A 22,505-nucleotide genomic window follows, 5' to 3' on the forward strand; every position below is an offset into this window, starting at 1 on the left:
AAAAATTTAAAAAATACTTTCTGCAAGAAAAAAGCTCTCATTTTACCTTTCAACTTACCCATGCTCTTTAATAACTTTGGCATAACTCTGAGAAGTATTTGGCACTGAAGACACTTTGTATTCTTGCTGGCTAGTATTGCCTAGATTGGGAATAGCAAGTGATATCCTTTGATTATACCTAAGAGGAAAGGAGAAAAAGAAATAATGAAAAAAGAATCACTTTTTTTTTTCTCTTTTAAAAAAACATATGGGAGGTGGACTCCTGTGGCTCATGCCTGTAATCCTACTCAGGAGGCTGAGATCTGAGGACTATGGTTCAAAGCCAGCCTGGGCAGGAACATCCATGAAACTCTTTTTTGTTTGTTTTTTTGTTTTTCTGGATCAGGTCATGGGGCCTGAACTCTGGGCCTGGGCACTGTCCCTCAGCTCTTCATCTCAAGGCTAGCGCTCTACCACTTGAGCCACAGTGCCACGTCTGGCTTTTTTCTTTTTGCTTATGTGGTGCTGAGGAATCGAACCCAGGGCCTCATGCATGCAAGGTAAGCACTCTACCACTGAGCCACCTTCCCAGCCCCTTTTTGTTGTTTTGTTTTGTTTTTTGCATCCATGAAACTCTTATCTCCAATTAACTACCAGAAAACCAGAAGTGGTGCTGTGACTCAAGTGGTAGAGCACTTGCCTTGAGCTTAAGAGCTCAGGGACAGCGCCTAGGTCCAGAGTTCAAGCCCTACGACCTACAAAAAATAAAAACAAAAAACAAAACAACCATATGGGTCTTGCTATGTTGTTACACTGAAGGTGACCCTGTGAGCTCAAATTATCCTCCTATCTTATCTTCCTAAGTGCTGGGGTTATAGGTATATACTGCCATCACCTACTCTAAAAGTTTTACTTTAAGAATGGGGGTTGGGGAGACTGGGAAGGTGGCTCAGTGGTAGAGTGCTTGCCTTGCATGCCTGAGGCCCTGGGTTCGATTCCTCAGCACCACATAAGCAAAAAGAAAAAAGCCAGACGTGGTGCTGTGGCGCTGTGGCTCAAGTGGTAGAGCACTCGCCTTGAGCTGAAGAGCTGAGGGACAGCACCCAGGCCCAGAGTTCAGTCCCCATGACCAGACCCCCAAAAAAAAAAAAGAATGGGGGTTGGCATAATGGAGTGTAGTTGCAGAGTGGCTAATAAAAACTCCTCACCCTGTTTTTGTTTTTTTTTTTTTTAAAGAATGGAGGGTGGCCCAGCCACTAGTGGCCCACACTTATAATCCTACTCAGAAGGCTGAGATCTGAGGATCCAAGTTCAAAGCCAGCCTGGGCAGGAAAGTCTGTGAGAATCTCATCTCCAATCAAGTACCAAAAAAAGAAAGAAGAAAGCTTCAGTGGAGGTTTGGCTCAAATGCAGAGCAGTAGACTTGAGCAAAAAAGCCAAGTTAGAACTTGAGGCCCTGAGTTCAAGCGAGGCGAGGCTGGACTTGAACCACAATAAAATCAGGTTCCCAAGTTTAAAAATAGTTATTTATTAATGATTATTTTCACTGATACTGACTGATTTCATTAAACTGAGTTTCCAAAGACAATATGACCCACCTAATCATGTTTTTTCACTTTAACAAGTTCACAATGCAAAAACCCTCATTAACCAGAAGGTGGAATCAATTTTACAGTTTTGTCTTTGAAATTGTTGTTCTAACATCCTGATCAGACCTCTAAAGCAATACAACTACATTGCTATACTAGATGAAGAAGTAAATGGTGGTTCCTACCTGTTCACTCCCATATAAATTTATGCATAGTATCATGTCTTACTAATGCTTATTAATCTAAAAATAGTTTAATTTATATAAATACTTGACAAGGAAAATACCTTCTCTTAACTATTCAGAGAGCAACAAAAGCATTTCTTTATAGATACTATAAAATACACAACAATGCACAAACGTTTTCAAAGCTATAAATCTCAATTACTTGTGCAAACTTCTTTCTCTTTATGAGACAGATGGAAAGATTTTCTTTACCTGCGATTTGGTCTAAAGAGAACATACTCTAAAGCATGAGTGGAATTGTTGGCAGTGGAGATGAAGCTGAAGAGGAGGAAGACGAGGTCGGGCACACCGAGGATGCGAGTGAGCTGTTTGTGGATAACCTGTTCTCTGTATGACATCTGCTGTTGAGTATTTCGTCGGAATCTATACCATCCAATAACTTTCTATAGCAAAACAGAAGAAAAGTATTAGAAGTTGTATGAAATCCTACAAATTTAATTCTGAATGTATCCATACAAACACTGTACACAAATACTCATAGTAGCTTTACATGAGATAGCCTCAAAATGAAAGCAAGCAACTGTCCATCAGCAAGTGAACAGGTAAACAAATTGTGATGTACCTATATACTGGAGTACTACTCAGTAATAAAAAGGAACAAATGACTGGTATATACAATATGGATGAATCTCGAATTATGAATGAAATTAATTCCGAATGAAAGAAGCCAGACCAAGGGTCTATCTATGTAAAACTCTGGAAAATGAAAATTCATCTACATTGAGATGGAGCAATTCCATGGCTGCGAGTACCAGGTAAGGAAGTGGAATGAGAAAAATACATAGGAAACTTCTGCCACTGGATGGTATGTTCATTATTGCCTTACAGTGATGGTTTCATGGATGTGTACACATACCAAATTGATCACTGTATACACTAAATATGTGTATTTTATCATATGACAACTATATTCCATAACCTATTTTTAATAGCCATTTTGACAAACTATAGCATATCTAAACCGGCTAAGTGAATTAACCTATAGAAAGTATACTTCTCATAATGTGACTTGCTGAACATCTTGAAAACAGATGACATGAAGCATCTGGAAGTCTTGCCAGAATGCCTTCCTGGGCCTCTCTCATATCTATAGAGCCAGGAATCTGAATTTAAGATAAATTCCTTGAGTTTTCTTTTGCGTTTGAAAATTTGAAAGCCTGCTGTAGAAACAGCTTAATTTTTAAATTAGAAACACCTCTCCATAAAGCTTGCTTCTTTGAAATAAATACTAAGTAAAAATCTTGAGTTTTTGTGCCAAGACTGGGGCTTGAACTGAGTTTTGCACTCACAATTGTGTTCCATCACTTGAGCCATGCCTCCCAGTCAAAAAAATCCTGTTTTTAAGGTAAAAGTGAGCCAGGCATGATGGTGTATGCCTATAACCCCAGCCATGGATTGACTGAGGAAGGAGGAGGATTGCAAGGTCAGGTCAGTCTACACTAGCAAATTCATGGCCAGTCTCAACAAACCTGTTACAAACAAACACACACAGGAAGGGAGTTTAAAACTGTCAACATTACTTTAAAATAGTAAATTTAAAATATATTCTGGCACCTTCATGTAGAAAGGAAGTAAATTCACAGTCACTGAATACTTGTGCCAAACTTTCCATTCTTTCTTTCTTTTTTCTTTTAGCACTTTTTTTTTTTTTGGTCAGTTGTGGGGCTTGAACTCTGGACTTGGGTGCTGTCCCTGCACTCTTCAGCTCAAGGCGAGTGCTCTACCGCTTGAGCCACAGCACCACTTCCTCTTTCTTTTTTCTTTTTGCCAGTCCTGGGGCTTGAACTCAGGGCCTGGGCACTGACCCTGAGCTTCTTTTGCTCACAGCTGGCACTCTACCACTTGAACCACAGTGCTACTTCTGGCTTTTTTTGTTATGTGGTACTAAGGAATCAAACCCAGGGCACCATGCATACTAGGCAAGCACTTTACCACTAAGCCAATTCCCAGCCCAAACCTTTCAGTGTACAATCTTATGAGACCTGTCCTTTTATTTTTCAATTTTATTATTAAGTAGTTGTACAAAAAGATTACAAGTCCATAAGCCATGAATCTTGATCAATATAAGACCTGTATTGTCCAAAGTCACGTGACTGAACAATAGCCACAGTGTAGAACTTGGCTACCTGTCTCTTTCCATGGTACAAGACTAACTTCAAAATTCCATGTTTCATGAAGAACAGTGAAAAGTAGTCTTTTCTTTTTTTCTTTCTTTATCGTGGGGCTTGAACTCTAGCCTGGGTGCTGTCCTGAGCTCTTCAGCTCAAGGCAAGCACTCTACTACTTGAGCCACAGTGCCACTTGCGGTTTTCTAGTGGTTTGTTGGAGATAAAGAGTCTCATGGACTTTCTTGCCTGGGCTGGCTTTGAACCACGATCCTCAGATATCAGCCTCCTGAGAAGCTAGGATTACGGGTGTGAGCCACAGGCGCCCAGCTGAAAATTAGTTTTTATTTTGGGTTAAAAAATTCTTGTGAGTCAAGCAGAAAAGGTCAGATAAGTTCATGTTAGGGAAATGAACTCTAAGATATGTATTCAAATGTTTTTTTCTTTCATGCGATTGTTTTTAACACATTTGTAAGATTATTTCTTTGTTGCATTGTATGTCCCTCCCCACACCTCCCGCCCCATAACCCCTGCTTTCACTGTATTTGATGTTTGTGGAGGGGAAGGGAAAAAACAAATTGTTTAAATAGGGAGACAGGTGGACCCACTGCAACAATGAGACGTACAAGTCGTTATGTTGAAAACGAACTTTACAACTTTGGTGGTGGTGGGTAGGAGGCTTAGGTGGGGGGGTGGGGGAAGGATGGAATGGAAAAGGGAAACAAAGGAGGAGGCTACAATGCTTGATAAGAAATGTACTCATTATCTTGCCCATGTAATTGTAACCCCTCTGTACAGTATTTTCACAATAAAATTTTTTTTTAATTTTGTGTCATTTCTGGAGCTTGAACCCGGTGCCTTTTGCTCTCACTTGTAATTTTTGTTCATAAGTCTGGCGCTCTATCACTTGGGTCACACCTCTACTTTGTTAATTGAAGGTAAGAGTTTCACAGATTTGTTTGCCTAGGCTGGCTTTCAACTGAGATCCTTAGATCTCAGCCTCCTGAGTAGCTAGGATTACAAGTGTAAGCTACTGGTACCTAGTTTAAAAGTAGTTCTGTATCCAGCAAGAAATAGATAGAGGGCTGGGAAGGTGGTTCAGTGGTAGAATGTTTGCTTTGAATGCATGAGGCCCTGGGTTCAATTCCTCAGTACCACATAAGCAGAAAAAGCCAGGAGTAGTGCTGTGGCTCAAGTGGTAGAGTGCTAGACTTGAGCTGAAGAGCTAAGGGACAGTGCCCAGGCCCAGAGTTCAGGCCCCAACAACAACAAAAAAAAAAAAGGTAAAGAAACTATCCATTAGTGAGAGCTTTCAGTGTATGTGAACATGACATCTTTATTCTAAGATTGGATCCTTTGTGCTAAATATTCGAACTACCCCCGCAGGCCTGGGTCACACCTCACACTCTATCTCCAAAAGACTTGAATAGCACTTGGCAGATAGCTTGTTTTCACAAAATATTCATTGACTAGCAGAATCTTACAAATGGTGACAGTCTAAGCAACAGTGCTTTTCAGTTATGCCAAGTCCAACTGTTTTCAATCATTTGTCTTTTCTACTTTATGTCGACTATCAACTGATAATGATTTGACATTTGTCTATATTTATAAACAGATTCTCCCTTCAATCTGAAAACTGAAGGGTGAGATGCCAAGTCAATTCATATTGGTGTTGTCTACAATTCTACCTTTTAGAACTAAAAGAGAAGCTAGTCACAAATTACCGGGGAACTAGCTCACTGGTGTTGAAAACCATATTTCAGATAGCTATGTCTGGCGCACCATGAGGCATTCTAAGTAAGGTGGCCTCTTTTTTTTTGGGTCCAGTCGTGGGGCCTGAACTCTGGGCCTGGGCACTGTCCCTCAGCTCTTCAGCTCAAGGCTAGCGTTCTACCACTTGAGCCACAGCGCCACTTCCGGCTTTTTTCTTTTTGCTTATGTGGTGCTGAGGAATCGAACCCAGGGCCTCAGGCATGCAAGGCAAGCACTCTACCACTGAGCCACCTTCCCAGCCCCAGGTGGCCTCTTTTTTGTGGCGCCTCCTGTATAGGGAGCTGCACGAAAATGAAGCTGAGTATCTCCTTCCTGGTCTCTGGCTGTTAGGAACTCACTGAAGTGAATGGTGAGCGTGAATTTCCTACTCTTTATAAGAAGCATATGGTCACAGAAGTTGCTGTGGACACTTTGCACTAGGAATGATAAACAAGGCTGTCCTATGAAGCAGAGTATCTTGACTTGTTTACATGTTGCTGAGAAAAGGGCATGTTAAAGACCAAAGAGAACTGGAGAGAAAATGTGCATCTGAGGTTGCACTGAAAATGTCTATCTGAGCATTCTCAACTAGAAATTAGTTAATAAAAAAGAGGGAGATAGGGATATTCGTGGACCAATAAGATACTAAGCCTCTTTGTCTGGGGTACAAAAGAGCTAGCACAATATGCAAACCTTTCAATCTCTCTAAAGAAGATGTCAGCCAATTTGTTGCCAAAAAGCCAATGAACAAAGAAGGCAAGAAACCCAGGCCCATGCTCCCAAGACCCAGCATCTTGTTACTCCATGTGTCCTGAAGTATAAACACTGGCATGTTGCTCTGAACAAACAACATTCTGAGACCACAGAATATGCTCAACTTTTGGCCAAGAGGATGAAGAGAAAGCCAAAGAAAATCTCAAGAAACAGATTGCCAAGAGATGAAGGCTCCTCTTTGAGCTTCGCTTCTGAGTTCAGTCAAAACTAAGAATCTCTGCAGCCTTCACTCCCATTTTCTGTGTGGGAAGCAGGAAATGCTAATCCATTCTTCCATTTCTCCCTACTTAATCCTGTTATACTAGAATAAACCATTAGCAAAATTTAAAAATGAATACTTTGCTGGGTGCTGGTGGCTCACGCCACTGTAATCCTAGCTACTTAGGAAGCTCAGATTTGAGGATCACGGTTCATAGCCAGCCCAAGCAGGAAAGTCTTGTTAGACTCTTATCTTCAATAAACCACCAGAAAACCAGAAGTGGCGCTGAGGATCAAGTGGTAAAGCGCTTGCCTCGAGCTGAAGAGCTGAGGGACAGCGCCCAGGCCCCAGAGTTCAAGCCCTACACTGACCAAAAAAAAAAAAAGAATACTTTAAGAGTAACAAATAAATGATCACACCTAAAAAAAAAAAAAGAATCATGGACATCCTCCTCTAAACTGTATGCTTGTTTATGCTTCATTACCAATTTCTCCCATAGACTTTCTTCCCTATTCTTGACATTCATTTACATTTCCTGGAGCCAAAATAATCATGCTAACCCTGGGATCTTTTGGGCCTTATGAAGATACTAAGAGGAGTACTAAATTTATTTTCTGTTGAAAAGTAGATACTTTCAGAAAACAGAAATCTTCCTCCATTGGCCTTGAGTGGTCTTAGCCTAAAATTTGAGGCCTAGAGAAACTATAAATACAACATGAATTCTGCTAGAATAGTAATTCTCTGACCACTTTGTACCTGAGCTTTTCCTAACAAAAACATTAGCCTCTATCTCACTTTTATTTTTCCAGACTAGGATATGAACTCAAGGCCTCATACTTGGTTAGCAGTGCTCTTGAGGCATGCCTCCACCCTGGCTTTTTCCTTGTTATTTTGGGGATGGAGTCTCACAGACCCTTCTGCCCAGGTTAGCCTTGACCCACAATCTTCCAATGTCATATTCCTGAACAGCTAAGATTACAGGTGTGAGCCACTGGGGCCTGACTCAATCCTAACATCTTAAGTATACCTTTGTAGGTAGTACAGCTTTTGAGGAAAAAGTATAATTTTGTGCCTTTCTTGAAGGGGAAGGGGATCCAAACTAGAATAAACTAGTGCTGGGATTACAGGCATGTACTTATTTTTTTTTAATTAATTTATTTTTTCTTTTGGTCGGTTGTGGGGCTTGAACTCTGGGCCTGGGCGCTGTCAGCTCTTCAGCTCAAGGCGAGCACTCTCCCACTTGAGCTACAGCACCACTTCCGGTTTTCTGGTGGTTTATTGGAGATAGGAGTCTCACAGTCTTTCCTGCCAGGGCTGGCTTTGAACCATGATCCTCAGATCTCAGCCTCCTAAGTAGCTAGGATTACAGGTGTGAGCCACCAGTGCCCGGCTCTTATTTATTTTTAGTATCTAAAGTTTTGAAACCTATTTAAAAAAAAAAGATACACACAACTTTCTGGTCCTTTTTGTTTGGGTTTTTTTTTTTAACTGTATTTTTTTTTCTTTTCTTTTTTGGTACTGGGGATCGAACCCAGGACGTTGCACTTGCTAGGCAAGCGCTTTGCCACTGAGCTACCTCCCAGCCCTCTGGTCCTTTTAATATGGACTTTAATATGTAATGAGTATTCTAGAAAACTGTGCTATAGTAAGAGGCTCAATGGAACAAAGTTCAGTTTTATAAAGCCATTTGGAATGAAGTTCAGTTTTATAAAGCCATTATCATTAAAAGCTCACAATCTAAACTGAAAACAAACGAGGAAGTAAGGTGTTATCTGAGAGATGAGGGATGGAGTGCTGAGAGATACCAGAATGTTTGCTCCCATGCAAACCACTGAAAATGAGAGCAGAGCTCACAATGCCCTTTCCCATTTGGGCAGATACCCTGGATGGATCAGCAGACGGAGCTTCCCAAGCTTGCTGTCACACATGAAGTCTTTTTTCTCTGCCTTTTTTCCACCCCATCCTTACAGACTTCCTATTCTTTCTTTTACGTTGCTTTCTTCCTTTACATGAGCCTACTCTACTCAGCAGTGGTACTAAGAAAGACACTAGGAAGGCTGTAATTGCACTTACTCCAGAATTCTTTACACACAGGAATTTTGTTTGGCTTGACAAGTTGAGAATTTTTTTTTAAGTGATGCCTCAAGAGTCAATCTATTGTCTTAAGGCAAAAAAAGAGAAAAAAACCTATTCATGATATAATAGTTTGTGTTTTGTTTTGTCTTGTTACAGGTACCAGGGTTGAACTCAGGGCCTTGAACCTGCTTGGGTTACTTGTTCATAGCTGACACTCTACCACTTGGGCCATGCCTCTAGACTAGATTTTTGTTGGTTATTTAGAGAAAAGGTCTTGAAGACTTTTCTACTTGGGCTGGCTTTGAAGTCTAATCCTCCAGATCTCAGCCTCCTGAATAGCTAGAATTATAGGCCTGAGCCATTGGTGCCCAACAGTAAATTGAAGCTTTCAGAGAATAAATAACAAAACTTGGATCATTTCAATTTTATTTAGATTTGTTTACCCTATGTAATAGAAAATCATATGCATGTGTTGATAAGAGTAACAGGGGCTGGGAATGTGGCTTAGTGGTAGAGTTCTTGCCTAGTATGCATGAAACCCTGGGTTTGATTCTTCAGTACCACATAAACAGAAAAAGTCAGAAGCAGCGCTTTAGCTCAAGTGACAGAGAACTAACTAGCAAAAGAAGCTCAGGGACAGTGCCCAGGCCCTGAGTTCAAGCCCCAGGGAAAAAAAAAAAAGAATAGGAATAACATATCTAATGATGTTTGATTGAAATTGACATTTTTGAGAAATATTTTTCCTGATTATAAATTAATGAACATTAAACATTTACGAAATTATTTTAAATTACAAGTAGAAAAAACATACCATCCACAGTCCACTGAACTGCAGTAATCTTTCCAGATTATAGTTCACTTTTTATTTCCTATTTTAACACAATGGGATAATTCTACAAATATCTAATTTTTTTCTGGTAAAAGAGTATCAACAGGGCTGGGAAAGTGGCTCAGTAGCAGAGTGCCTGCCTTGCATACATGAGGCCCTGGGTTTGATTCCTTGGCACCACATAAGCAGAAAAAAAAAGGCCGGAAGTGGCGCTGTGGCTCAAGTGGTAGAGCGCTAGCCTTGAGCTGCAGAGCTGAGGGACAGCGCCCAGGCTCAGAGTTCAGGCCCCACGGCCGGAACAAAAAAAAGAAAAAAAAAAGAATATCAACATTATCTCATATCTGTAACTTACCTTTAAAATCTAAGTAATAGAAGTCTTACACACTAGCATAAAGTATCATTATTCCATTATATAATTGTTCCATTTTACATTCCTTTCTGTTTTTGAGTGCTTAGATGAAGAACTATTTTCTTTTTTTTTTTAATTGTGAAAAATACTGTACAGCGGGGTTACAATTACGTGGGCAAGATAATGAGTACATTTCTTATCAAGCATTGTAGCCTCCTCCTTTGTTTCACCTTCCCATCCCTTCCCATCCTCTCCCCTAACCCCCACCCAAGAACTATTTTCAAATTAGATGGAGTAATAAATAAATCATACCTTTCTCCGATCTTTCAGAATCCTGTCCAAACTCTCTTCATTAACTTTGTTTGCATAGTCATAAAAACTGGTTTTTTAGAGAAGAAAAAAATTCTTGTCAAAATTCCATAGTACAGTGACCTGTACCTGCTTAGCTATATGTATCCATGGGGTATTTAACCCTAATAAAGATGTAATGGCTTGTCTTCAAAGGCATATAAAGAGAAATCAGTCTTAATGCTTTCTTGGTATGAAGTTCTCTTTTGTATCAAACAGTTGAGATCACTATAATCAAATGGTGTTACTTCCTCAGGAGGGAGGTGCTGACAGCAAGTGATTATACATGTGTGGTTTCTAATGGCTGCTACATCTTCGTTTCTAAGCATCAAAAATAACATCATTTTCTGAGAAATGAAGGGAGATGAATATCTGCTGAATGCTTAATGAGATACTCAGCTGCATGCTTTCTCATGCAATCACATCCTTCTTGCATCAGTGATGAGAGGTATGAGTTTAGCCCAACAATCAGTAAGTTTTATTCCATTTTTTATAGATAAAGATAGCAATGTTAACTGACTTGCCCCAAACTGAAGAGCTAGCACAAAAGGGCTGGGATTTGAAGCCAGGTCTGGTTAGCTTCAAACAATGCATTCACTTCCCAAACAGACCAATGCAATGAGCCCAGATATACTTTCCTGTCTCTGGTGACTGTCCTAGGAATGCCATCCTCCTCTTACTACCGTAAGTGCAGGCCCTAAAGGCAGGAAAGAGTTCAAAAAATCACTGACTCAGGTACCAAGAGATACTAGGTCCAGCCCAAATTCTGCTTTTTCCTGTAAAATGTGGGGCAAGTCACTTTATCTGTTCTCCATTTCCTTTTTTGCAAAATAAGGAGTTTGGAGTAGACACCTGATCTCTAAGGTTTTTTTTGTTTTTTTAACTCTAGGAATTATGAATGTCTGAATTAAACTCAATCAAATCCTATCCTTGTTCTGGTACTGACAGTGTTTTATGGAATTCCTTAGCAGGGTGAGGCCAAGCACATCCAGTGGAGCTACACCAAGCCTAGAGGCAGTGTGTAGAATAAAACTCCGCCCATTTCATGGCTCTGACATCTGACATTCTTTTCAAATGACCAATAGTTGTTCCTCTGCTATTGGTCTTATTATAGCTTCCCCATTCTACTTTCAGTTATGTGTAAATCTAAACTAGGTGGGGTTCTTTGGCTACTTTCAGGCTTTGTTTACTGGGAGCCAGCTGGCATGATGACAGTCCTCTAAAATAGTCTAAGAAGGCTGGGAAGGTGGCTCAGTGGTAGAGTGCTTGCCTTGCATGCCTGAGGCCCTGGGTTCGATTCCTCAGCACCACATAAGCAAAAACAAAAAAGCTGGAAGTGCCGCTGTGGCTCAAGTGGTAGAGCGCTAGCCTTGAGCTGAAGAGCTGAGGGACAGCGCCCAGGCCCAGAGTTCAGGCCCCACAACCGAACCCAAAAAACAAACAAACAAAAAAATAGTCTAAGAGTAGAGGTGTATGTGAAGAGTAGACATGGTAAGAGTCAGGGGTGCTGGGGTGTCAGGGCCTGGGTGTTTAGGGTGGTCAGGGTGAGAGCTTCAGGGTTCAAACAGCAGAAAGAGGTAGGCCAAAGGGGTTGGTGGGGTGAAGGAATGATCAAGAACACTGAATGGTGTTTATGCAGGCATACTGGAAGCACACTGGCATGCCTTCTGGGGAAGGAGAAGTAGGGCCTAGGGGAGTTTATGCAGCACACAGCTGAAAGCATTCCAGCCATCAGATGGTAGGGTTTGAGGCTTAGAAAGATGACAAAGCCTAGGTGGTGGTTTGGGAGAAGTACAGGAGTGGGAGATACTGGACTCCTCTATCCTATCTTTTCCCTCCAGATCTATTTCTATTGTTTGCTTTCTCCCTCTGAATGTTGTCTTCTCATGTCTTTCTGTCTGTCCTTTAGTTGGTCATATAATGAAACTGGTGTATATTAGCTTAAAGAGTAAGCACAAAGGTAAGTCATATGTACCCCTTCCTTACTTAAAAAAATTCTTTGAAGGGCTGGGAAGGTGGCTCAGTGGTAGAACGCTTGCCTTGCATGCATGAGGCCTTGGGTTTGATTCCTCAGCACCACATACGCAGAAAAAGCCAGAAGTGGCGCTGTGGCTCAAGCAGTAGAGTGCTAACCTTGAGCTGAAGAGCTGAGGGACAGCGTCCAGGCCCAGAGTTCAGGCCCCACAACCGACAAAACAAAACAAAAAAAGTTGAAGAGATGTTTTTTTCTTCTTCTTTTCGGCCAATCCTGGGGCTAAAACTCTGGGCCTGAACTTTTGTAATAAAGGCTAGCACTCTATCACTTGAACCACAGCACCACTTCTGGCTTTTCCTGTTTATGTGGTACTGAGGAATCCAACCCAGGGCTTCATGCAAGCTAGGCAAGCACTCTACCACTAAGCCACATTCCCAGCCCCCAACTCACTAGTTTTTAATCAATCCTTTTAATAAGAACTGAAAGCATGTAGCTTACCTAAAAAGTTTTGAACAAGGCTGATGGTTATGGATTTCTGTAAAAAGAAAGGAAAACACTTCAGTTAATCATGTGAGACACAGACAACCATAAAATAGCTCAGGATTATTACTTTTGTTTGTCAGTCTTGCAGCTTAAACTCTGGGCCTGGGCGCTGTCCCTAAGCTCTCTTCAGCTCAAGGCTAACACTCTACCACTTGAGCCCCAGTGCCACTTCTGGCTTTTTCTGTTTATGTGGTGCTGAGGAATCAAACCTAGGGCCTCATACATTTGAGGTAAGCACTACACCACTGAGCTACCTTCCCAGAGCAGATTTTTTTTTTTTGGATTGGTCATGGGTCTTGAACTCTGGGCCTGAGCACTGTCCCTCAGCTCTTCAGCTCAAGGCTAGCACTTTACCACTTGAGCCACACCACCATTTCCAGCTTTTTCTGCTTATGTGCTACTGAGGAATAGAACCCAGGGCCTCATGAATGCAAGGCAAGCACTCTACCACTGAGTTACCTTTCCACCCCCAGATTTTTTGTTTTTAAACAAAATCTTTGATAATGAAGATAGTCTTCCATCAAACCAGAAGCAAAGGCAGTACCATGTGCCTGCTCAACAGTTACACCAGGGACACAAGATAGAACAAGCAGACTGGAGAACAAGAGTTCTGCTCTGATCTGAGGATCGCGGTTCAAAGCCAGCCCGGGCAGGAAAGACCATGAGACTCCTATCTCCAATAAACCACCAGAAAACTGGAAGTGGCGCTGTAGCTCAAGTGGTAGAGCGCTCGCCTTGAGCTGAAGAGCTGGGGGACAGCGCCCAAGCCCAGAGTTCAAGCCCCACAACCGACAAAAAAAAAAAGAGTTCTGCTCTGTTTGCCCATGTGTGATGGGCACACAGTTGAAGGTCTTTCAGGAACATGCAGCTATTGTGTGTCTTATTCAATCTCACCAATTTCAGCAACTCATCACAGGAAAAAATAAAACTGACTGGAAGTATTTAATCAAGTGGCATAAAAGCTATAAAGGTGTTGGTGGCTCATGCCTGTAATCCTAGCTACACAGGAGGTTGTGATCTGAGGATGGTGGTTCAAAGCCAACCCAGGCAGGAAAGTACATGAGACTCTTATCCCCAATTAACCACCAGAAAATTGGAAGTGGGGCTGTGGTTCAAAGTGGTAGGGCACTAACGTTGAGCAAAAGACCTCAGGGGTCAGTGCTCAGTACCCAGGCTCTGAGTTCAGGCCCCATGTCTGACAAAAAATAACCAAAAATTGTAACTACAACTTAGGGAGAAAAGGGTCTTAAGCACCTACCCTTCCTAACTAGCTGACAACTTGGGCCAGATGATTTGAAGGAGAAGGAATTCTTTAAGTCTATTAACCCTTGCAAAGATGGTGAATACTGAGGGAGACAGTCATTTATAAGGCAGATCCTAAGAACTTCTGAAATGAACAATTCCTTCAAATTCATTAGAGGATCTAGGGTTTGAACCGTTTTTATAAAGAAGAGATAAGTTGACCATTCAATTCTATTTATCACATTCTCTTAGGGAGCAACTCATCACCTGCTGTTTAAAAATCCATAGCCTCTGGGCTGGGAATGTGGCTTGGTGGTACAGTGCTTGCCTACCATGCATGAAACCTTAGGTTCAATTCTTTAGTACCACATGAACAAAAAAGGCCAGAAGTGGTGCGGTGGCTCAAGAAGTAGAATGCTAGTCTTGAGCAAAAGAAGCTCAAGGACAGTGCCCAGGCCCTGAGTTCAAGCCCCAGGACTGGCAAAAAAAAAAAAAAAAAATTCATAGCCTCAGAGTTCCAGGGTATAGTTTTACCTTAATTAAAACAAAACTACTACAAACTCGGGTACCAGTGACTTACATTATGTCACCAACACACACATACACACATAACTTCTACAGGAAAGAATTCATTTGCCTAGCTATAGAGCTGATATAGTGATGAAAGTGAAGACAACTCCAGAAGTATTTCCTTCTTTGGGGGCTAAAAATGACAGGGTACATCATTATAAGTTACTTCAGAGATAGTCATTAGAATGTGGAATGTCAGTAGTAAAAATATTACTTATAGCCGGGTGCTGTTGGCTCAGTCCTATAATCCTAGCTACTCAGGAAGCTGAGATCTAAGATGGCAGTTCAAAGCCAGCCTAGACTTCACTGCTCGTGAGACTCATCTCCAATTAACCACCAAAAAACTGAAAGTGGGAAAAAATAATTTTTAAAAATGTATTCATAAAGAGATAAGGGTGGGCTGCTGTCTCTTTGCATCAGGTGAAAAAATATATACATATTACTTGAAAGGAACAGAATTCTTGCTTCATTTTCTCTGGGAGAGCTGAGTATTGCCTCTCTTTCCTCTCTTCATTCTTTCTAGTAATTGTTACTGTTGTTACCTCATTACCTGAGGATACTTTTCTCTCCCTACCTACCACGCTTAGAACTAAAAGGGGACAGCTCTAATTCAAATGAGTAGGCACAGATTTTTAAATTAACTTACATTTTAAAAAGAAAAGATGTCTGGCTGGATGCTGGTGGCTCATGCCTGTAATCCTAGTTACTAAGGAGGCTGAGATGTGAGGATCATGGCTCAAAGCCAGCCTGGGCAGGAAAGTCCATGAGACTCTTATCTCCAATAGGTTTATTCCAGAAAACTAGAAGTGGCGCTGTGGCTCAAGTGGTAGAGTGCTCGCCTTGAGCTGAAGAGCTCAGGGACAGCACCCAGGCCCAGAGTTCAATACCCTTGACCAACAACAACAAAAAGACATAAATAATTATGGCTGGGGGTGTGGTTCAGTTGTAGAGTACTTACCTCACATGTATAAGGCCTTGGGGTTTGATCCCTAGCTCTGCAAAGATAGCTAGATAGCCAACCAGAATAGTAACAAGAAAGAATTAAAATTTTGAAAATCAAGATATAAATAGCAACTACCCAGATATCCTGTGAAATGAAATTCTCTGATTTAGGATTTTAAAGAGTTATGTAAGTCAAAACCACTTCAATATGACCTGAATTAAAGGTGAATTATACTCTATGCACAAAACAAATCCTTACTCAGCAGGGCAGAACTGTGTGAGGTCAAAGTTTGGTCTTGACTCTTTTTTTTTTTGGTTAGTCATGGGGCTTGAATTCTGGGCCTGGGTGCTGTCCCTGTGCTCTTCAGCTTAAAGCAAGTGTTTACCACTTTACGCCACAGCACCACTTCCAGTTTTCTAGTGGTTAATTGGAGATAAGAGTCTCACAGACTTTCCTGCCCAGGCTAGCTTTGAACGCGAAGCCTCAGATCTCAGCCTCCTGAGTAGATAGGATTACAGGTGTGAGCCACTGGCACCCAGCAGGTCTTGACTCTTTTGGAGAACCTTCAGTCACTTATCCCTCAATTCTTTATCCTTGTCCTCCAGTTCATTTACCTGAAAGGTATCAAAACTGATGACTTGGTCACAGTGTGATCTAACCTGCCATCAGTATTTCAAGCCACACACCATTCACTTTCACACATCTTGAGCCTCAGTTCACACAGAAATAGGCCAGGTATCCTCTATGTTTTATGCCTGATTTGCTCTGCACTTCCCTGAATGTGCAGCCCTCTGGCCCTGCCAAGTCCTTTGCAGTTTCTCCACTAGGTTTTTCTCTCAGCATCAGATATTTAATAAGGCTTGTTTCTCTCTCTCTCTTTTTTTTTTTTTTTTGCCAGTTGTGGAGCCTGAACTCTGGGCCTTTGACTGTCCTCAGCATTTCAGCTAAAGGCTAGTACTCTACCACTTGAGCCACAGCACTACTTCTTGGCTTTTTCTGCTTATGTGGAGCTGAGGAATTGAACCCAGAGCCTCATGCACACAAGGCAAGCACTCTACCATTGAGCCACCTTCCCAGCCCCAAAACTTGTTTCTCTTATAGCACTCATCTTGCACTGTCTGGTGGTATTTCTGTATAGTTGCTTTATTTTCCCCATAGTTTCAAAATGCAGGGATAGATCTGGATACTCCTTTGTTGGTCATGCCTCAGTCATGGAAGTTCTGCAATAGATGTTTGTTACATAAATAAATAAAACACCCTTTGCTTAGTCCTGTATATCAAGATGTGCTATTTGGTAATTTGACCAAGATATACCTAAAAGCATTATGTTCTGCATCAATAAACACCCTTTCCTCCTCTCCAGTCACATGCTCCAAAATGACTGACTTTTAGACTCCGAAGGCTGTGTAGATCCAGCAAGCATCTTTGGTATGACCATCTTTGCCAGATCCCTCTAGGAAGGATCAGCACAAGGCATCCATTCATTACAATATATAGAGAGTGATACTAGCAATGAGGAGAGCCTAAACTACAAACTTCAGGTTCACTGTGGTTTTGAAGAGACTACAGAATGGTCACATAGTGATTCAGTAAAAATCAGATCAATTACTGGATAGGGACAGCTGCACAGAAGAACCACACATACAACTATGCACTGACACAAAATATATCACTTATCAGCATAAATAAACTTGTTAGCATCCATTTACTATTTTAGTTAAAATTAATTATGAGCCAAAGAGCAAAATGACAAGTATATATACAAGAAGTGTATTTCGGGCTGGGAAGGTGGCTCAGTGGTAGAGCGCTTGTCTTGCATGCCTGAGGCCCTGGGTTCGATTCCTCAGCACCACATAAGCAAAAACAAAAAAGCCAGAAGTGACGCTGTGGCTTAAGTGGTAGAGCACTAGCCTTGAGCTGAAGAGCTGAAGGACAGCGCCCAGGCCCAGGGTTCAGGCCCCACGACCGGACCCCAAAAAAAAAAAAAGTGTATTTCTATTATCATGGGAGAAGATAAACTGTAAAGTAGATATACGTAATCTTTTACCACTCTGCAGTTGCTTTTTTTCCCCAGAATTCATCATAACTTTGATTTTTTTTTAATGGTCTGTTTTTAATGCAGGGGCTTTTCTTCTCTAGAAATGCAATTCTTAGCAGGAAAAAAAAAAAACAGAAAACCCTACAAAAAAAAAAAAGGCAGCAAAGGGTAGTTTTCATCTGGTGTCTTATTTAAGTTTTTTAAGTTAAGAAACAGCTGGTGACATATATGTTTTTGTGCAAAAATAAATGAATGGCAATAGATTTAAAAAATCTTATTATGGGGCTGGGAAGGTGGCTCAGAGGTAGAGCGCTTGCCTTGCATGCATGAGGCCCTGGGTTCGATTCCTCAGTACCACATAAGCAAAAAGAAAAAAAAAAGCCAGAAGTGATGCTGTGGCTCAAGTGATAGACCACTAGCCTTAAGCTGAAGAGCTGAGGGACAGCGCCCAGGCCCAGAGTTCAGGCCCCACAACCAGAACCCCCCCCCAAAAAAAACACATCTTATTATGTACTTCTGTGTGAAAAAAAAAGTCTGTATAACATTTCCCTTAACTATGCATTCTTTTACTTGTGAGTTTTTTTTACTGAATTAATCTGAAATGTATGAGCCCTGGATTTGCTACAGAGTGAGAAGTTATTTTATTATTTTTATTTTCAATTTTGGAAATTCTGCAGAAGCATGCTTGTATGTATATTTCAGAACCTTTTTAAAATGTAAAATCTATACATTTCTGGGAAGTTCTGAATTACTTTTGTTTCCTTTTTCCTTCCAGCATTTTGCAGTGAGCATCTTTTATATACAGCAAACAATTTGAGAGAATACAAAAACATGTGAAGTTCATTAAAACTAAAACACTACAATACAGCGCTGGTACGGTACATTAAGACTTTGATAAAAGAAACAATAATAAAAGGTCTCCATTTTAAATGTCATTCATATATACCTTGTGGATGAGAGCTACATACTTCTACACTTTTTTAGAGGAATAAATTATTGAATTACTGAAAAAAAAAAGAAGTGTATTTCTAAGGTCAATGAGAAATTTACTCACCAATTACTTGCAGAAATTCTGTGTTGCTGATTTGTGAGTCACTGATGCTAAAAGTTTCCTCTTGCCTTACCTCGCCCAGCAAAAAGCCTTCCTAAAAGTAAAAGAAAACAATTGCAGGCTAAATATAAAGATATTTTTACTAAAATTAAGAGGAATTAAGGACATTATTTTATAATAATTTTAACAACAGCCCAAATAAGCTTAGCATATAAATACTATTTTTAAACCAATAAATAAAGCTATGAGGTATCTCTACTAATTAGAATGTTTGGAGAAAAAAGGATTTCATAAGAAAACAAATATTATTTTAATCCTGTCAAGGCTTTCCTGTTTTGAGTGAATTCATCTCTTAAATCTTACTAAGCTTCATAAGCAATGTTAAAAAAAGCTCAGGAAGCAGAATATCCCAAGGTTGTTTCTTAAAACAGCATGTAATTTATTTCATTCTATTAAAAACCCTACTAAAGGCTGGGAAGGTGGCTCAGTGGTAGAGTGCTTGCCTTGTATGCATGAGGCCCTGAGTTTGATGCCTCAGTATCACATAAGCAGAAAAAGCTGGAAGTTGTGCTATAGCTCAAGTGGTAGAGTGCTAGCCTTGAGCTGAAGAGCTGAGGGACAGTGTCCAGGCAAAGAGCTCAGGCCCCACAACCCACCAAAAAAAAACAAACAACTTACTAATCATGAAAGGATAAAAAAGTCAACACAATGCAAGTACTCTTGGGCTGGCATAGGGAATGATTTCAGCAAGTCATTCTTTGCAGAAGTCAGGCAGATGTCAGTGGCTCAAGGCTTGAAGCAACCTGTACAGGCAAATCCACTAGACTCTTATCTCCATTTAACCAGCAAAAAGCCAGAAGTGAAGGCGTGGTTTAAGTAGCAGAGTACTAGCCATGAGTGAAAAAGCTAAGCAAGAACAATCTCTGAGTATCACACACACACACACAAACACACACACACACATTTAGACATACAAATGAAGAAGCTAATTTATTACTTGTAACTCTGGAGAATACCTATCATTAAGTCAGTCTGCATTGGCCATTAGAAATGACAAAATAATGACATTTGCAGGGAACTGGATGGAGCTAGAAGAAATCATGTTGAGCGAGGTAAGCCAAGAGCAAAGAGACAAACCGTACATGGTCTCCCTGATAAGTGCATGTTAAATCCAAAATGTTAGGTGATACGACAAAATTAACAGGACTTAAGAAACAAAGAACTTCCACTCATCTGGTCGAACCACTACTAAATAACCCCATGCTGCTGATCACATGTATGGTATATATGTGTACACCGTTACATGTTATAGACCGTGATAGATAATTTGCTCCAGGAAAGTTAGAATGTGTTTGTGACTGTAACTGAGCATCACTATCCCACAATACTGTGAAATTTGGGAAATTATGTAATCACTTAATCACAATTAAAAAAAAAACAAAAAAACGGAAAAGTGGAAGTGGCGCTATGGCTCAAGTGGTAGAGCATGAGCCTTGAGCTGAATTGCTCATGGATAGCTCCCAGGCCTAGAGTTCAAGCTCCATGACTGACAAAAAAAAGAGAGAGATCTTTCATGCAATTGTTTCTAACATATTTATAAGATTATGTCTTTGCCGGGCGCTGGTGGCTCACGCCTGTAATCCTAGCTATTCAGGAGGCTGAGATCTGAGGATCGCGGTTCAAAGCCAGCCTGGGCAGGAAAGACCGTGAGACTCCTATCTCCAATAAACCACCAGAAAACCGGAAGTGGCGCTGTAGCTCAAGTGGTAGAGCTGAGGGACAGCGCCCAGGCCCAGAGTTCAAGCCCCACAACTGACAAAAAAAAAAAGATTATGTCTTTGTTGCTTTGTATGTCCCTCCCCCACGGTATAACCCCTGCTTTCACTATATATGTTGGTATATGTGGAGGGGAAGGGAAAAAAACAAATCGTTAAAACAGGGATACAGGAGGACCCATTGCAACAATGAGATATACAAGTCATTATGTTGAAAAACGAACTTTACAACTTTGGTGGGGCGGGGGGGAGGATGGGAAGGGATGGGAAGGGGAAACAAAGAAGGCTACAATGCTTGATAAGAAATGTACTCATTAGGGCTGGGAAGGTGGCTCAGTGGTAGAGTGCTTGTCTTGCATGCATGAGGTCCCGGGTTCGATTCCTTAGCACCACATAAGCAGAAAAAAAAAAGCCAAAAAGCTGGAAGTGGCACTGTGGCTCAAGTGGTAGAATGCTAGCATTGAGCTGAAGGGCTAGGGGACAGCGCCCAGGCCCAGAGTTCAGGCCTCATGATCGGACCAAAAAAAAAAGAAAAAGAAATGTACTCATTATCTTGCCCATGTAATTGTAACCCCTCTGTACAATATTTTCACAATTAAAAAATACGTTTATAAAAAAAATCAGTCTGGGGCTGGGAAGGTGGCTCAGTGGTAGAGCGCTTGCCTTGCATGCCTGAGGCTCTGGGTTCGATTCCTCAGCACCACATAAGCAAAAAGAAAAAAGCCTGAAGTGGCTCTGTGGCTCAAGTGGTAGAGCGCTAGCCTTGAGCTGAAGAGCTGAGGGACAGCACTCAGGCCCGAGTTCAGGCCCCACGACCTGACCCCCCCCCCCGCAAAAAAAATCAGTCTGCATTGTTCAGCAAATTAACTGTTTGAATACTTGCTGCTACTCAGCACAAGCTCAGCTGGATAGGGCACACCCTAATGCCAAAATAATGTTCCTGTAGAGAACATAGAGAACATAGTAGTACTAATCCATCCTGGAATCTCTCCCCCTAGATACTTGCATGGTTGCTAGTTAATTGGAGATGGAATCTCCAATCTGCCTGGGTTGGCTTAGAACTTCAACCCTCCAGCTCTTAGCCTCTTGGGTAACTAGGACTACATATGTGAAGCAACAATACTTGGCTTTCCTTCCCTTATGTCTTTATTCAAATGGTACATCAGAGAGGCTTTGCAAGGCCAACATATGGCAAATTACATCTTCCGGGTTCTGTCCCCTTCATCTTGCCTTTCTTCTTAGGCTTCTCACTACCATATTACAGAATTATAGAAATAGATAGATGCCTATACCAGCTAAAATGTATGCTCAGAAAAGGTACTTTGTACTTGTTTATTGCTGTATCTCTGTACCTAGCCCAGTACCTCACACCCAACAAACACTCAACAAACACTGGCTGAATAAATTTGCTGAAATAATGTTTTCCTATAAGGTATTTCTCATTTCTAGTTTGATCCATCAAACCAGTTATAGAAACTTCCTAGTTTAAAAGATTTTCAGTTAGAAGTATCAATCTATGAGGGGTGAGTAAAGACAGATGTTTTAAAACTTCACTCTTCTGCATTTGATTTGGGAAGGGGGAATGTCCTAAAACCCCCAATTATCACATTCAAAGCATGTCCCAAAATTGAATAATATAGATTTCCTTTACAATAAAATTCTCTCAGACCCCAAAAAGTGTCTATGACAATCAGTTTGAGAAGCACCAATAAACTTGTCTATTAAAAGAAGCTTTGTTGGGCTGGGAATGTGGCCTAGTGGTAGAGTACTTGCCTAGCATGCATGAAGCCCTGGGTTCAATTCCTCAGTACCACATACATAGAAAAAGCCGGAAAAAAAAATGTCCAAAATGTCCTGTACTCAAAAGAAGCTTTGTCTTATAACAAGCAAAAAACAACAACAAAAATCACTTCTAATCAAAGTGAAAAAAATCTAGTATTTTTTTTGGGGGGGGGGTCCAGTCATGGGGCCTGAACTCTGGGCCTGGGCGCTGTCCCTCAGCTCTTCAGCTCAAGGCTAGCTCTCTACCACTTGGGCCACAGCGCCACTTCTGGCTTTTTTCTTTTTGCTTATGTGGTGCTGAGGAATGGAACCCAGGGCCTCATGCATGCAAGGCAAGCGCT

At 41.1% G+C, this 22,505-nt stretch overlaps 1 protein-coding gene across 1 annotated transcript in view; it reads right to left on the bottom strand.

Annotated features, from left to right (window-relative positions):
- Positions 1-22,505, bottom strand: part of Fam175b (family with sequence similarity 175, member B) — a 37,548-nt gene that overhangs the window by 11,619 nt on the left and 3,424 nt on the right. Inside the window, exons 2-6 of the mRNA XM_013021889.1 lie at positions 18,611-18,701; positions 12,719-12,755; positions 10,210-10,276; positions 2,006-2,196; positions 59-178 (exon numbers count right to left, since the gene is read on the bottom strand). Coding sequence (XP_012877343.1) covers positions 59-178; positions 2,006-2,196; positions 10,210-10,276; positions 12,719-12,755; positions 18,611-18,701 — 506 coding nt within the window. The remainder of the gene's footprint in view (positions 1-58; positions 179-2,005; positions 2,197-10,209; positions 10,277-12,718; positions 12,756-18,610; positions 18,702-22,505) is intronic.

This window comes from Dipodomys ordii, unplaced genomic scaffold, assembly GCF_000151885.1.
Source record: "Dipodomys ordii isolate 6190 unplaced genomic scaffold, Dord_2.0 Scaffold58, whole genome shotgun sequence".
Classification (NCBI taxonomy): domain Eukaryota; kingdom Metazoa; phylum Chordata; class Mammalia; order Rodentia; family Heteromyidae; genus Dipodomys; species Dipodomys ordii.